This window comes from Gorilla gorilla, chromosome 5 (genome assembly GCF_029281585.2).
Source record: "Gorilla gorilla gorilla isolate KB3781 chromosome 5, NHGRI_mGorGor1-v2.1_pri, whole genome shotgun sequence".
NCBI classification, from domain to species: domain Eukaryota; kingdom Metazoa; phylum Chordata; class Mammalia; order Primates; family Hominidae; genus Gorilla; species Gorilla gorilla.
In genome coordinates, this window is record NC_073229.2 from 149,224,489 (window position 1) to 149,241,332 (window position 16,844).

Here is a 16,844-nt window from a genome sequence, read left to right on the forward strand (position 1 = left end):
GAGTTCTTAGAGACCTACAAAGAGACTTAGACTCTCACACAATAATAATGGGAGACTTTAACACCCCATTTTCAATATTAGACAGATCAACAAGACAAAATTAACAAGGATATTGAGGACTTGAACTCAGCTCTGGATCAAGTAGACCTAATAGACATCTACAGAACTCTCCACCCTAAATTAACAGAATATACATTTGTCTCAGTGCCACATGGCACTTATTCTAAAATCAACCACATAAATGGAAGTAAAACACTCCTCAGCAAATGCAAAAGAACTGAAATCATAACAGACAGTCTCTCAGACTACAGTGCAATCAAATTCAAATTTAGGATTAAGAAACTCACTCAAAACCACACAACTACATAGAAATTGAACAACCTGCTCCTGAATGACTCCTGGGTAAATAACGAAATTAAGGCAGAAATGAAGAAGTTCTTTGAAACCAATAAGGACAAAGAGACAACATACCAGAATCTCTGGGACACAGCTAAAGCAATGTTAAGAGGGAAATTTAGAGCACTAAATGCCCACATCAGAAAGCTGGAAAGATCTGAAATCAACACCTAACATCACAACTGTAGAGAAGCAAGAGCAAACAAATTCAAAAGCTAACAGAAGACACGAAATAACTAAGATCAGAGCAGAATTGAAGGAGATAGAGACATGAAAAAACCTTCAAAAAAATCAGTGAATCCAGGAGCTGTGTTTTTGAAAAAATTAACAAAATAGATAGACCACTAGCTAGACTAATAAAGAAGAAAATAGAGGAGAATCAAATAGACACCATAAAAATGATAATGGGGATATCACCACCGATCCCACAGCAATAGAAACTACCATCAGAGAATACTATAACACTTCTACACAAATAAACCAGAAAATCTAGAAGAAATGGATAAATCCCTGGACACATACACCCTCCCAAGACTAAACCAGGAAGAAGTTGAATCCCTGAATAGACCAATAACAAGTTCTGAAATTGAGGCAGTAATTAATAGCCTACCACCCAAAAAATGCCCAGGACCAGACGGATTCACTGCTGAATTCTACCAGAGGTACAGAGGAGCTAATATCATTCCTTCTGAAACTATTCCAAACAATTGAAAAGGAGGGACTCCTCCGTAACTCATTTTATGATGCCAGCATCATCCTGATTCCAAAACCTGGCAGAGACACAACAAAAAAAGAAAACTTCAGGCCAAAATCCCTCATGAACATTGAAGCGAAAATCCTCAATAAAATACTGGCAAACCAAATCCAGCAGCACATCAAAAAGCTTATCCACCACGATCAAGTCGGCTTCATCCCTGGGATGCAAGACTGATTCAACATATGCAAATCAATAAACATTATGTAATCAATCACATAAACAGAATCAGTGACAAAAACCACATGATTATCTCAATAGATGCAGAAAAGGCCTTCGATAAAATTCAACATTCCTTCATGTTAACTCTCAATAAATTAGGTATTGATGGAATATATCTCAAAATAATAAGAGCTGTTTATGACAAACCCATAGCCAATATCATACTGAATGGACAAAAGCTGGAAACATTCCCTTTGAAAACCGGCATAAGACAAGGATGCTCTCTCTCACCACTCCTATTAATGATCTTTGTTCTTACTTCTGTTGAAAATGAGCAGTGAAGCAATGCATTTATTAATTAGCTTGATTAATATATATTGATCTGTACATATATATTAAAACATCATGTTGTATACCATAAATGCATAAAATTTTTGTCAATTTAAAAAAATCTCATTGATTCCACTTCCAAAATACACCCTGTATCTTGTTACCTCTCAGTCATCTATCATCTACTGCCTGTAACAGCTAGACATCACTTGTGGGAAGAGCCATTGAATCCAGACTTCCAGAATTCTCCCAACCTTCACTTTTATTCCTCTGCAGTCTGTTCTCCAAGAAGAGCATGTCAGTCCTCCTCATAAAACCAGTGATTTGTATTGTCTTTATATAATACAGACTTTTTACCATGGCCAACAAGGCCCATGTGATCTGTCTTCTGCCTAACTCTCCAACTTCATCTCATACTGTTCTCTCCCTCCTTTAGTATATATTTTTGTCACTGAGTTGTGTGCTCTGAGCAGAGGCACATCAGACACCTTCTGACTGGAGCCAATGTTCTTGTTTCCTTTGTTTGCTGTCTCTTCCCCATGTTCTCTGCATAACAGGCCTTTCAGTTCTCAACTCAGGTTGTCATTTCCTTAGAGATTGCTTCCATGATGTGTAGTTCATTCATAACACAGGTTACAATCTGCCTTGTTTATTTGCTTGTTTATTATTCATTTCCTCCAGTAGAAACCCCGTGTTTCCCTCTCCTCTTATCTTTCCAGAAGTCCATCACACTACCTAGCCCATAAAAACCACATTTCACTGAAATCTAAGATGTGATCAATTGTAGGATGCAGTATTCGGTTATGCACCACCAAGAAAGTAAAAATACTGCAAATTAAACTGTTGTACAATACTAATTTCTTTTTATTATAAAAAACTTGGCTTTCGAGAAATTAAAATGTGCTTTTAAAATGCATTCTTGAATTGATGAAATACATATCTTGTTGAACACATGAAAAACTGTACTTCACTTAATCATAATTAGTTGCTTGGTAGTGATCTTTTGAGGAAAATTTTCTGAAAAAGATATGCATGTAGAGGCCAAGAGATTGCATAGGTGATGAGTAACACTATATTATGAAAAAGAGGATATTGTTAGTATGAAGAATTATGAGTAATCGAAGGATTGTATGAGTAGCTGTTCCAAACTGCCAATTACTGGCTTGTCAACAATGATTCCAATTCTGTAGGTCTTGAGTGGGTCAGGAAACTGGAATGCTCAACAGACACTTTAAGAGACTCATATCCATTGTTCTGGAAATAGATTCAGCCCTCTACAGGGGGAAGACAGAAAACAGAGATGTAAATTGCTAGAGCTGGTAGTGGGTAGGTATGGGAATATGCATCTGATTGCCTCTGTGTGTTCAATAAAATATGAGGTCTTTGGTTCAGTGTAGTAGGATAGGGATTTTGGAGCCTTGAGAAAGAAGGGAAGGTAAAGAATAGTCAATGCAGAGAGTATGAAAGCAAGAGGAAGTAATATATTCTTCGGAAATTGAATAGATTTGCAGATTTGAGAAATACTGCAGTAGAAAAGAAGGTGTTTGATTGGACGTTGGATGGTATCCCGATGTGGTTGAGTAACAAATACCCACTGCTGAAGGAGTATCAAGACAACCTGCCCTCTTTAGCTGCCTTGGATTGCTCTAGTCCCTAAACTGCATTCAGTTTCCATAACACCTGGCCTTTCCTGAGTGGCTGTGAAATTGCTGCTTCCATTGTTATCATTTACATAGTTAAAATAAAATAAACTCATAGGTGAAGAAGGCTGGATTCAAACACTGACCTCAGAGTAAAAAAGTCAGGCTCTTAATCACAGAAATGTACTGCTTCCCAATAACAAGTGCCTCTCAAGGTGGCCCAAGTAAGCCCCTTTTCTGTGGACTTGAAAGAAACTATCTCTCACATTCTGAAAAATGCAGTTTTCTATTTAAATAGAAAAACATCCAGACTCCTAAGACGGCTTCATGCTCTGCCCTCGTGCTCTGGTCCTAGCTGGTTCATCTTTGCTTACAGCCTCATCTTTCCTTACTCACACTTTGTGGTCCAGTCTTCTGTTCATCTTTAAGAGCCGTCCCAAGGCTGTGATCTTTAAGTTCAGATGCATGTGCATTTGGGTGCTATACAAGTTGATCCAGTTGGGGTATGCTAGTGCTGTGTTCTCTTTCCTCCAGGCCTTTGCCCAAGTTGTCTCTTTCATCGGCTTGAAACCCCTTCTCACCTTTGTTTGGCTAAATCCTGCTAGTCTTAAGCTCTCACTTGAATCCTCACTTCTTCCAAGAAACCTCTTCTGATCCCCCCAGGTCTGAGATTACTATACTTCTCCTGAAACCCTGTACTCACCATTTTGCATCCTGATTGCCTCTTTACTGACATGTACCTGCAAAGACTTCAGTACCTAGCCCGTACCTGCCTCAGAATCGTGCTCCATAAATGCCTACAGAATATTAGAAGAGGAAACATTTAATCATTTTTTAATGTTTAAGTTATATACTTCATTAAGCCAGGTTCTTAGTTTGTTACACAGGGGTTTTTTTCTACACAAAAATCTCCTGAGAAGTTTTGTCTTGAGGCAGAACAAAATAATTGATTCTAAAACATAATTTGAATTATAATAGCATCGTAACACTGTAACATGAATAATAAAATCTGATTGGGACTGTGAGCAGACTCATCCAAAAAAATAGAAAAAAGTGTTTGGGCACATATTTTTAAATCCTCTCTGGTTCATGTTTTGTACAGTAGTAGCATAAAATTATGCAACAGTTTATACTTTTAACAGGTCAATACTAATAAGGAGAATTATCCAAAGTCACCCTCTTCCATTTTGCTTTCAGCTTAGCTCATGTCCTTTTCTGGTATTCAGCATGTCACCCCATGCATCCTTCAGCCTGCAACTTCTTAACTACCTTACCTCAAGTTTGTGCCAGATAAATAGCAATGTTAAAAGTTACTATGAATTTAGTTTTTTTTCAATTGCTTTTTGTGGTGATGTTTTTCTTTCCCCAAACTGCGTGGCTTTCTCACATTCCTACCTGAGTCTTCATAGCATGCTTTTCTACTCCAATTGTGTATGTTTTGCTTTCTGAGAATGTGAGATTCACCCAAATAAAAAAGAAAGGGTTTGGTGTTGTTTGTCATTTGGAGTTTTTAGTGCCTCCCTGTACTACATTAGGATGGACAAAAGAGATTGTAATGCCATGAATATAAAGAGTTATTGTTCACTACTTACGAAAAATACTCTAGCTACTCATTATTTCAAAGTAGTTTATTTTAATCATTTAAAAATTAGTTGTGTCCACACTTTGTGCTTTAATCTTTTATTGTAATTTTTAATGCTAAACATATCTAGTACTCCATAACACATGCTAAATGTCACGTTTTGATGTATCCTCCCTTCTTTCCTAATCTAGCTTCGTAGTCCTTTGAATACATTAATTTTGTAAATTACCTCAGTAGCAGCCAAATTTCATAAGGATGTTTTACATTGTTTTAGCTGGTTTCATTTTCTTACTTGTTCCTATGATTCTCATTATATAGGAACTACTTACTTTATGTTCTTAACACAGAAGGGTCAGAGGAAACAGTTATTTTTTGTAACAATTTTTAAACTATTAGGCATTATACATTACAAAATCTTTTGTCCTTTTAAAATAGTAAAATGTGCCCAGAGTTTAGTGCTGAAGTATTCTGCAGTGATGTTGAAAAATGTGAAACACCTTTTATTTGGCATGTTGTCTAAATGCTGCCTGACCCTGCAGTTCTTGCAGTTGGTGCATCATCTGAATGCTGTCTAACCCTGCAGTTTCCAGAAACATGAGATGATAATTTGCTTCTTTGGTGAGCCTGTGGCTTAGGTCCATTTCTTTTCACAAAAAAGAATGATCAGAGAAGACTTAAATGCCCTATAAGTCATTTCAGAAACATTATGTAGTGATTATTTTGGTATTGCCTAAAGCAGGTATCAAGGTGATTAACATTCATTATGTTATCTTAAAAATTACACACAATCCTTTATTGCAGTCATGAAATAAGTAATACTGTATACAAAAAAAAAATGAAAGAAAATAACCAGTGACGTTTTTTTCCTTCCATCTGCTCTTCCATCATGCAGGTACAACATGGCCAAGTAGAAATCAAATGCCCCATCACAGAGTGTTTTGAATTCTTGGAAGAAACAACTGTTGTCTATAACTTAACGCATGAAGACTCCATCAAGTATAAGTACTTCTTGGAACTTGGCCGTATTGATTCCAGCACCAAGCCATGTCCTCAGTGCAAGCACTTTACAACCTTCAAGAAAAAAGGACATATTCCCACCCCTTCCAGATCAGAAAGCAAATACAAAGTAAGCATTTTCACCAGAGCTGTGGGTTAGATGTCACATGGCAGAAGCAGCCAGATTAGATCCACTTGTGGTGGGCATTAAGGGGGCATCTTTCCTTTATGGAGCTGAAGGTGAGCATATATTGGCCACCATTCTGAAAGCATATGGTTTGGCGAGGCTGATGATAAGAGAGCGCTCTTAAGGAATTAATTACAGTTTTGTCTTTGACTTTAACCATGTTGAAAATTAATCTAGTAACCTTATAGGAAGGCTGATCTTTAGAGTAATAATAGTTACTACTACCAAATACTAAATAAATACTAAGGCTTTTTCTTTATTATTATGGACTTGATTTTTTTTTCAGTGGTCCCAATGTAAGTCTCCTCTTGTTCTGTCTATGATAGGTAAAAATAGTATAAATGGTATTCATTCATTTATTCAGCAAATACAGAATGCTGTATATGCTAGGCAGTGTGCTAAGTTTGGGGGCTATAGAGCAAATGTGATACAGTCCCTGCTTCAAAAAAAGTCGAAGATGGGAGAGACATGTGTTCTAAAAATGACAGTCCAATATGATTAGAAAAAAACACAAAACTGTGTACATATAGGGTGCTTTGAGGACACTTGAAGGAGGGTTAGGCTCTAGGATGTCAGGAATGGCTTCACAGAGGAGGTGCAGTTCTCCAGACAGATAAACATGGTGAGCATTTCAGAGCAAGGGATGAGTAAGTGCACGGCCCCTGAGGCTAAGGCCAGGCTTCTTGTAATCAAGTGCTTCTAGAGCTGGTGGAGAGTCGGGAGAGGCAGCTGATCGGGCAGATAAGAGCAGATCATGTTGAGTCTTGTGCAGTTTGCGCAGAAGTTTGGATTTAACTCTGTAAGCATTAGAGAAATGTCATCTGGCAGCATTCATAGAAGCTATCACAAGAGGACCAGACAGAAGCCTGGTTTGAAATCAAGGCAACAACTGTGACAGCAGAGCATTGATTCACAGCCCTGATTGTATATTAGAATCACCCGAGAACTTTCATGACACACCAGTGCCCCAGGCCCACCCCAGAACAATTGTCTTCCAAATTTTTGAGCCTCACCAGGTGACTAATCCACAGTAGAGAATCTTTGCAGTAAATGAAGCAGAAAACCAGTGAGGCTGTGGCAGTAGTTTTCATCCTTGTCATTACAGCAAAATGGCAGGATGAAGTGGTTTCAAAGGCTGTTTGAAGGCATCTCCATTTAAGATAAGTTTCTGGTCATGTTCCCTTTCTTGAGAGCAGCAGTTACATTATTCATTTTGTAGCTTTGAGGGGACCATGGTTTAGCAGGTAGTTTCCTCTGCTGTTGCAGTTATAAGCTACAGTATTTGTAGGTTAGTCAAAGCTTCTTCATGAGTCGTTGTTCTTTGAAACTGCTTGGCTCTCATAGTTAATTTATTTACTGTTTTTATGCAGGCCATTCTCTATCAGGTATAACTGTTAGAAAAAAATCCTATTTTTCTCTTCTATAAAAAGCATTATTTTTGAGGTTACAAAATTGTATAACTAAAGTACTGCCCTACAGTGGTGTTGAAGGCTAACTGAACATTAATAGAATACTTTTATTTCATGCTATATATCCTTAGATTATTTTTAAGTTATTTTCATTGCAATTGTATGTTATTGTATAAGATCAGGAAATTACTAGTTTTAGAAGGACTCGTAATTCCATAAATTAGGATATTCAATTTTTTTCTAATATATGTTTGGACTTAGATATATAGAAACTGAGACTATACTAATTTTTAAAATTGCAGTAATTAAAACATACAAAATTGAATTAGAGTGGGAATAACTGAGTAACTTTTAAATGTGTTGTTTTTATGAAATGGGTAAAGGAGTTATAATTTAAGTCACAATTATGGCAATAGTGAAATGTTTTACGTCTCATTTCATCTGAAATCACCAAAATCATGTTGTGATGAGCATAATGTATCACAATACACATGTATTGAGAGTGAAATATGTAAATATTTACAAATAGAAGATTCTATATTTGTATAATTTTGAGCGAGCCCATGGTATTCTGATAACATTTCCCAGAGGTCAGGCTTCTCCAATGTCTATCGATTTGTTGTAGGTAAGAAGAGAAGCAGGGGCAAATGGATCAACATCTTAAATTTATTAAACTCAATTGATTCCTTTTGATTAGTAGAGGAAAAGAAAATTTGCTTTGGTGTGAGGAGGAATTCAACAACACAATAAATGTTGATTATGAAGCAGTTAAGATCCTCAGCGGTGGGTGTGGGGTGGAAATCTCATTACGCTGTAAAATGAAACTTAAGCAAATTTCAAAAGAGTAAAACTACCACAGAATTTGAGGATGATTATTTTCGTTACTCTTCTTTACTAGTGTAGAAGAGAAGATCGATAACAGAAGTTAATAATCTCCTTGATCTATGCTGTACAAAGTTCTAGCAATGATTCAAATAATTCTTGAAGCAATAATTTTTACTTATTTTAGTGTAAAGTTTATATAACATTTTTCATCATTAAACTCTGTGGTTTGTGTTAACATTAACTACCTGGTTTACATGCCCATACCTGTCTGGGTATTATAGGTAAGGAGAGCACTGACATGGATACCCCAGCCAACCAATCGTGAGATTCATGGCCACAGTATGGCACCCTGTACTGAGACTAAGATCTTTGTTCTTTGCGATGAACAGGTGAACATTTTTTATTTTGCAGTATTTTTAAAAATTCAGTTTCCCTAATAAAATAAGGTAGTTCCAAATTGGTGTCATTTATTGTAACTTTAAGAGGAGTGAATTCAAGTACTCACACACAATACATTGCATCATGAGGCAACAGAAATAGAAAAAAAATGGTTGCTGCTAATGTCTGACTTTTCTGTGCAATTTAACGTCTCTTTATAATAATGTTTACAGGCTTAAGTAGGTTTGTATCTATTGATAAAACCCTTGTAATGTTTATTTTAATGTTATTCTGAGTCATTGATTCACAGTATCTTCATCCAAGATGTCATTCTTTGAACATTTATTATGGCTTTTGCTGTCAATTCAACTGTTTGAAAATATTATAGCTATTTTATAGCTGAGTAAGTGCTTCTCACATGAAGTTTGAGACCTAAAATATCATATATGGGGGTTTTAATTTTTGTGAAGACCACTTGTTAAATTGTTTGTACTCAGCAGGTGGATAAAGGGTAAAAAGAATATAACAATAAGCAGTAACTAGAACTCTTACCTGTCCATTTATCCTTCCAGGCCCAACACCCAACAATTCCCTTCTGGCAAAAATCTGAGTAAATAGAGCTTTATATTATGTTCTGAACATTGTCAAACTCATACTATATCAAATAGAACAAGTGCATTCGTGAATTGAGAGATTTACATTCGGACAACCTTGCCTTTTGTCAAATCCAGTCTCACTTTTTCATCCATAGTATTTCTGTCTTCTTCTCCCTAAAACTCTTGTCATGATGCCAGAAAGGCTTACCGTTCCATTTCTACAAGGTTGACTTCAATTTCCAACTAGAAATCTAATTTCTAACCTGAATAGTTCCTGTAATTTATCAGTGCAACAGCAACCGCATATCAATGTAGAGAACAAGTTGATGGAGAAATAAAAAAATGTTGCAGTTTTGACTAATATCCTCATGTTATGCCTGGAGATAGACACATCACCTACACCCAAAGCTTTTCACCATAGCAATTATCACCTGGGATTTTATGATATATGTGTGGTTATTTGCTTTAAGTTTCTCTTTCTAACTGGTCTCTGGGAGTCCAGGTCCAAGTTTACTTCATTCACTGCTGATAACCTGTGTCAAGCCTATGTCTGATAGAGGGTGCACTCAAAATATATTTGTTGAAGGATTCATTTAAGAGTAAACACATTAAGCCTTGAGGTGTTGGATTTACCAAGGTTGAAAAGGCAGGTCAGAGCACTGCTTTCACACTGGAATTAAACTCTCAGCCTGTCACACACTAGCTCTGTCACCTTGAGTATCGTTTCCACGTCTTTAACTGGGGATAGTAATAGTACCTATGTCATAAGAATGTAGTAAGAATTAAATGAAATCACACATATAAATTACTTAGCACCACATATGACACATACTGGAAAGTATTATGATTGTTATTATTATTAGGCAAAGAGAGCAGAATGAGCAACCCCGGGTATTGAGAAGGGCATGGGGGAGTAAAAAAGAATATAGTTGAAAGAAAACATGGGGTGAGTGGTGGACAATGGGCAGAAAGGAGGGATAAAATTGACTATGTCTGGAAGAGGAGGAGCAGGTTTGGGAAATGGAAAATTAGTTCAGTTTGAAATATGTTGATAGTGTTAAGTTTGAAGACCCTTTAGGGCATCAAAGAGATGTCCAGAAAACATGACTCAGGAGTGATTTGGTGGAAGTCATCAATATTGGGAGCAGTGAAGGGGATTGTCATTGAACTTACGAAAATGAAAAAAATATTCTTTGGGAGGTAGAGGAGGTGATAGCAGTTCTTTATGGAAGAGACAAGAGATGTGTAAAGGATTAAAAGTAGTTATTTTACTCATACAGGTTTTACTGAGGTAGGTGCAATTCTAGGTTTCATTCTTATTCCAAATGCAGACTTAAGAAATGATCCCCCTTTTCATATCGATTTGGAGAAAGAGTTGAAGGTCATGCTTATCAACATGTTAGAGAACACGTTAGAGGTAATTCTTTTGATGGTTTTCTTCAGACAAGACTAATAATCCCCATTCTTCTTCCCGCAAATGTTAAGCAGAATCTTGATAATTTATACAATGGCACTTTTGATGCATCTTTCACCCCAGGTGAAAGAAAAAAGCCAATAAAATTCCCTGGAGAAACTCTGTCTGTGTGCTTACCTTATCTCTCTAGCTGTCTTTTTTTCTTTCTTATAAACCCTCTGAGTAGAAATTACATTTTATAAACACTACACAAATATTTTCTCATGTGGTAAAAGAATTTTCTAAGGGCTTTAAGAATACAGTCAAATCAATCGGTTGTTGCAAACTGGTGTACTTTAAAACGTGCTTAACCTTCCTTCTGGTAAAGATAACTTGAGAACTGTTTCCCATATATAAGAATGTGTAAAGCTTTCCCATGAACGTGTAATGAGTATGCTGCTTTGTTCTGGTTTTCCCTGACACCATCACTTTAAGTTGACAGTGTTTACAAATGGAGAATCTAGTTGTGCGTCTTCCCTGCAAGGTTAGGGTAGCTTACAACACACACTGATTTCTCTTGGGATTAATGTATCACTCATGTCAGGAGCCCATAGAAAAAAAGTGTAGTTTCTTAAATGGTTGTTGTTGGCATAGATTTATGAGACAGTTAAAGTCGTCTAGCCCTGTTGATAGACGCCAGTGTAAACAAAGTGTGTGTTACATACATTACCCTTGAAAAAATGTATAACACTCAGCTATGATGCAAGCCTACTAAATTATGTTAGCATTTCTTTCTTCAGTTACTAATGGAGTGTTTTGCTAAGGCTGTTCTTTGTTTGCTTTTTTGATGCATAAATTAGACACTATTTTTAGAGGTTTTTAACTTGTGCTCGAACTTCTAACAGCCAAATGTTGGAATTTATCTGATATTTTAGCCTACACTTCACCTAAAAAAACAAACTATAGTAATAATCAAATCTTGCAGCTAGGATAAATAGACCTGCACTGGTACTAAGAACTGTTTTCCCTTTATCCCATTGTCATTGGGTCTTTAGCACAATGAACAAGTGAAGAATGGTCTCTCTCTGATGGCCCCCAAGATCGTGTGTTAAAGTAGGCCAAGTGTGGTGTTCCTTATAAAATGGTCTGGAAGATATTCTGAAAGAAGTGAAGTGAAGACCTTACATTTCTTATCTACCACCCTCTGTGCTACTACCTTTCCATATTTACCTACTTAGATTTGTAAGAGAATCTACTGGGGCTGTCTACACAGTGCACGGATCCCCCCTACAATATGCCTACCAGTTGGCCATGCAGACTCTGAACACTGCTTTTGTTAAGGAACTTGTTAATAGAATCATTCCTTTCCATTTTCAAAAACCTCAGATTTGAAATAATTCATTGTTACCTTTAGGCTGAGGTATGCTTCCCTCCTGCCTTCACTTATTGGTCACAGAGAATATTCCCATTTCCTTTTGTACACTGTAACACAGTGGACCTCTTGCTATTTTATGTGGGTACCTCTTGTGAGATGTTATCCTGATTCTATTGTGTTCAGAACAGGACATCTTGTTCAAAACAGGATGATACCACATTTTTCTGGCCAAGACTTTGGGCTATGCAAATCAGGGAAGAATTTTCCAGTACCCTTTGTGTTCACCAGTGAAGAAATGGGTCCTCGGACAAGAAATAGACCCAGACAAATGCTTCTCTGGGCTTTGCTCTCTGGATTTACAGGAAGAGTCTGTAAATGCTTAAGGTGTTTCCAGGTGGTAGGAGCAAGATGGACTGATATGAAATAGTGATTTTCAAATTAGGGAGAGAGTACTTTTTCAAACAAACCCCATTCTCAAGTTCAGACATGCTGTCCAAGAAAAGTATGAGTCCAGCTTGAACATAAAAGCTAGTATTGAGGTGAATGCATTGTGCAATAAATAATTGTGTTGCATATGTAAAAGGAAACCAGTGTTGAGGGAGTTCAGTAAGGTTATTTATATAAATAAGCACCATATCTCAATATAGCTTACCTTGTCATGCGTTTTGTGTGTGTGTGTGTGTGTGTGTGTGTGTGTGTGTGGTTTTATTTGTTTTGTTTTGTTTTGGTCTGCTGTTGGTCCCCAGCCTTTAGGAAAGTTTCTCTTTCCCTTTCCAGCTTAGTTTTAGCTGTGCTGTGAGAAACTAAGGCAAGGATCACTTGGCCACATTTGGACTGTGTTCAAGGGTGCAGTGCCTCATGAAGACTGTGTGTTACTGGCATTTCCATGCAGGGAGAGATCCCCAAGTAGGCAGTGAAATCTCAGGGAGTAAGATTAAAGACAAGAAGTCAAAATATGTTTTCCCATATGGAGAATTTCTTTCCATTGCCACCATCTGGCTTTAGGATTTGATGTTATAAGGGAGCAAACAGTGCTTCCTTGAAAGTATTTGAAGCCATTCATCAAGACTCTTTTTCTCCTCTCTATAATGTACCTCTCCACATCTCATCTTCAAGAAAAGCATCTTCAGTTTTTAAAACATTTTTATAACTACAAGATTTCCCAATTATTTACCATTTTGGTTAGTTTCTTTAGGACATACCCGAATCTGACAGCCATGATTTTTACATGTTTCCTATGCAGAGTTTCTGGACCATGGTATATTTTGGGGGACATGCCAGGATTATAGGAACTTACTGGCTCCATTTATTGTACACTTAGCAAGGATCAGGGTTGAGCTAGCTGAAGTGACATCTCTGTTCAGGCTACATTAGAACACTTGCTGTTTCCCCAATATATCATGTGCTCTTGGGCCTTTGTGTGGTGGCTCAGGATGGACCCTCTATTCAAAGTGTTACCTCATCACTTGTCCCTGTAACATTCTACTCATTGTTGAAGGCCACATTCTCTCTGAACGCTTATGTTCCAGCTTCACTGAAGCTTCTTTCCATGGCACCCACTTGTCCCACCTTCTATTCTGGCAGTTACTATATGCCTTTATAGCTCTTTTGGTTTATATCTGTCAGACCCCAGTAAGTTCCTTAAGGACAAGTATTTTCATTTTTTTCTGCCTACAATCAACATAGGCAATTCCTGCTACTTGAAGGTGCCCAATAAATATTTGTTGGACGGGAAAATGAATTGATACATGTGCTTCATTATTGAGAATCTGAACCTGAGGTTCTAGTAAAGCAAATCCTTTTTGGAAAACTGAATCAGCTCTTATATTTGCAGTGCTACTTTACACATGGATGTTGTCTAATATTTTGAATTTGATAAGTAATGATTTTGTGATTTATTTAAAATAATGATGTGTATAGGGGCATCTAGAATTTAGGCAGGAAAATAATGATCTGGGGTTTTCTTTAGTTTTAGACACTGTTTTTATTTTGTGGGTTGTTTCCTTACTCGACTTGATGAATTATCAGGAGAAAATGCCATTTTCTTAGGGCAGGTGAGTCGGCATACTTTCATCTCAGTATAGCACAGATTTCTGGTAAAACTAAGGGTATTCAAAGTCAAAAATCTAATGTAAGGTTCTTTTATCTTTTGTGAGTTCTGGAGAAAGCTAATTAAGATTCTTAGCTCTGATAACTTTATTCTTGAAGCACTTGAAGCCCTGCTTGCCTCTTTTAGAAGAGTTTGTGCGTTGATCATAGTGCTTGGTAAAAGTTCATTAGGACAATGTATTTAGTAAACATCATCTGACAATATAGGAATTAGTAATACTACCTCAGCCACTAGTCATAAATTAGATATGTTGGTTTTTCTTTGAATTCATTTAATGTTAACTGATACGTGATACCTAAACTGTGTGTAAAATCATTCATTTTACATGAGACAAAGCCTTTGACAAACACAGTTCACTGAGGAGTGAACTTGTGGGCTGTTGGAGAGATTAGACATCTACATCCCTAATGGAAGTTCCATAAGAAAGGTACTGAATCTGGTTGCAAGAAATAGGGAAGACATCTTGAAGAAAGGAGCATTTGATCAAGATAAGATTTTAATAGATTTAATCCACTGGACTCTTCCAGTTACCAGAAGCAGAAATGTACTGTTTCATGGGCTACCTCAATTAGCGAGGTTTAGTCTAAGGCTCCATGGGGAGTAGGAAGGGCAGGAAAATACTCTCTGCAGCTGCCCAGGCAGGCCTCATAGAGAATCAGACACAAGCTCTGGTAGTGTGAGAGCCCTTCTGTCATCTCACCAGAAGTCAATGTCTGTGTCCTTCTCCAGTGGTCTGCATTGTAGTCATTTAGCTCTTCTCTGTCTTTGCCTCCATGAAGGCATCCTTTGTATCTCCATGACACTCCTCAAGAGAGAAAAATCTATCTTGGCTAATTTCCATTCAACAATGAGCACCCCTGCTACACAAAGCTCATGCCACCGCTTAGGCAGCTTGCCAACTAGTGGATACATGTTTTTGGCTTAGGGACTCATTCCTGGTCCAATAAATTGTGGCCTGGGCAATGCAGTCACATGGTATAGAGCAGTGCCTCTCAAACTTTAGGATGCATGTGAATCACCTTCGGACCTTGTGCAAATGTGCACTTTTGGCTCTGAGGTCTAAGGATTCACGAATTCTGTGTTTCCAACAAGTTCTCAGGTGATGCTGATGTTTCTGGCCCTGCAACCACACTTTGAGCCACAAGGACAGGGCATGATGATTTCTGTGTGACTGTAATTACTAAGAAGGCAGGCACTCCATGTGGTGGGTCTGTGGTTGTGAGATAGCATTTCATGTGGAAGAATAACTGTAAATAAAAGAGTGGAGGAAGATGCAGTGTTGATGTCTGTATGTGTTTGCATAAGGCCAATTTTGAATATGGTAAAGTTCAAAATGAATGAGGCATCTTCAGAACAAAAAATCTGGGACAATTTCAGATATAGTCTTTTAATACCAAAGTTGTTGGAGTTGGCTATTAGTCCTTTTATGGTTTTAATCCAAAGCAAATAAAGAGTGATTCTGATGTTTTCAGTGAGAGATAGTAAGCAATCCAGTATGAATTTAACTTATTCGTATTCACTTGAGAGCCTGCCCCATAACTCTGGTCACAGTTTCCCACTAAGTCTGTGCTGTTGGTGAGGATTTGCAATAGGATCTGCAGTAGGACTTGGTTGTTTATTATGAGCCAGAGTCCCTGGTTTGGACACAAAGTGTCAGATTCTTTATTATTCTGATGCCTTAGGAGAATCATGCATTGCTATAATTGTCTTCATTAGAGATTCACAAATGTGATAGTTCAGCACTTAATCACAAAGATCTTTGAATCATTAAATGTCTGACATTTATAGAGCGAATCCCAGTTTCGAACCATCTTTACATTCATTCTAATATTTCATAAATATAATCTAAGACTGATTAAAAACTAGAGAGATCTTTTCAAAAAGTTCATTTAATGATGCTAGAATCTAGTGATTCAGAATTATGAATAATGTCCAATAGAAGATAACCGAATTAACTTTTCAGGTGTTCTGACTTAATGTTAGATGAGTAAGGAAAAGCAATTTTTTTCCTTCTTTCCTCATTTCATTCATTATATTGGAAAGGAAGGCTCCATGTGATATTTACATCTAGTCTTCATTGCTCAATGGCAAATGGAAGTAAACATTTTATATTGTTTTCTTAGCTGAATCTCATCTACTTCAACTTGTTTTCTTTTAAAATGATTCATTTTAATTGTAATGATCAAAAAGGAAAACAGTTATTTTAAATAACTAAAGAGTAACATCCTTTTTTCTTTTTTCATTTTTTTACTTAAACCAAGTAGTTTCTCAATTTATATAAGTAGATCTTGAAAAGAATTTTCAAAGTTCACCTTATCTTGGTAATCATGTGGAATTCTGACTTATTGAATAGTTTAATGATCTGACCATCTTTGACTACTGCATTTTAAGTTGTCAATTGTCAAAGAACAAATGCCGTTTAGTATAAGACGTATAGTGAAAAGCATGCTAAACTTAGAGCCAGACAAACTTACGTTTAAATTCCTTCTTAACACATATGTGCTGTGTTACCTTCAGCAAGTTATTTAATCTATCTGAGTCTCATTTCCATCATCTGTAAACTGATGATGTTCATATCTACCTTCCAGCATTATTTTGAGGATGAAAATAAATAATGCATGTAATATATTCAGCATAGATACTTTCATTGAACAGAATTTTAATAAATAAATAAACATGAAAATCTTTTAAGCCTTATGACAGAATACCAT

General features: G+C 36.8%; 1 protein-coding gene across 3 annotated transcripts in view; it reads left to right on the forward strand.

The window, feature by feature from the left end:
- Positions 1-16,844, forward strand: part of RNF217 (ring finger protein 217) — a 135,793-nt gene that overhangs the window by 82,372 nt on the left and 36,577 nt on the right. The window contains exons 2-3 of one of the 3 annotated variants that reach the window (XM_055389779.2): positions 5,757-5,990; positions 8,563-8,670. The exons of 1 other annotated variant lie outside the window; for it this stretch is intronic. In XM_055389779.2, the coding sequence (XP_055245754.1) occupies positions 5,757-5,990; positions 8,563-8,670 (342 nt within the window). The remainder of the gene's footprint in view (positions 1-5,756; positions 5,991-8,562; positions 8,671-16,844) is intronic. One more of the 3 variants, XM_031012516.3, reaches the window with a different exon arrangement.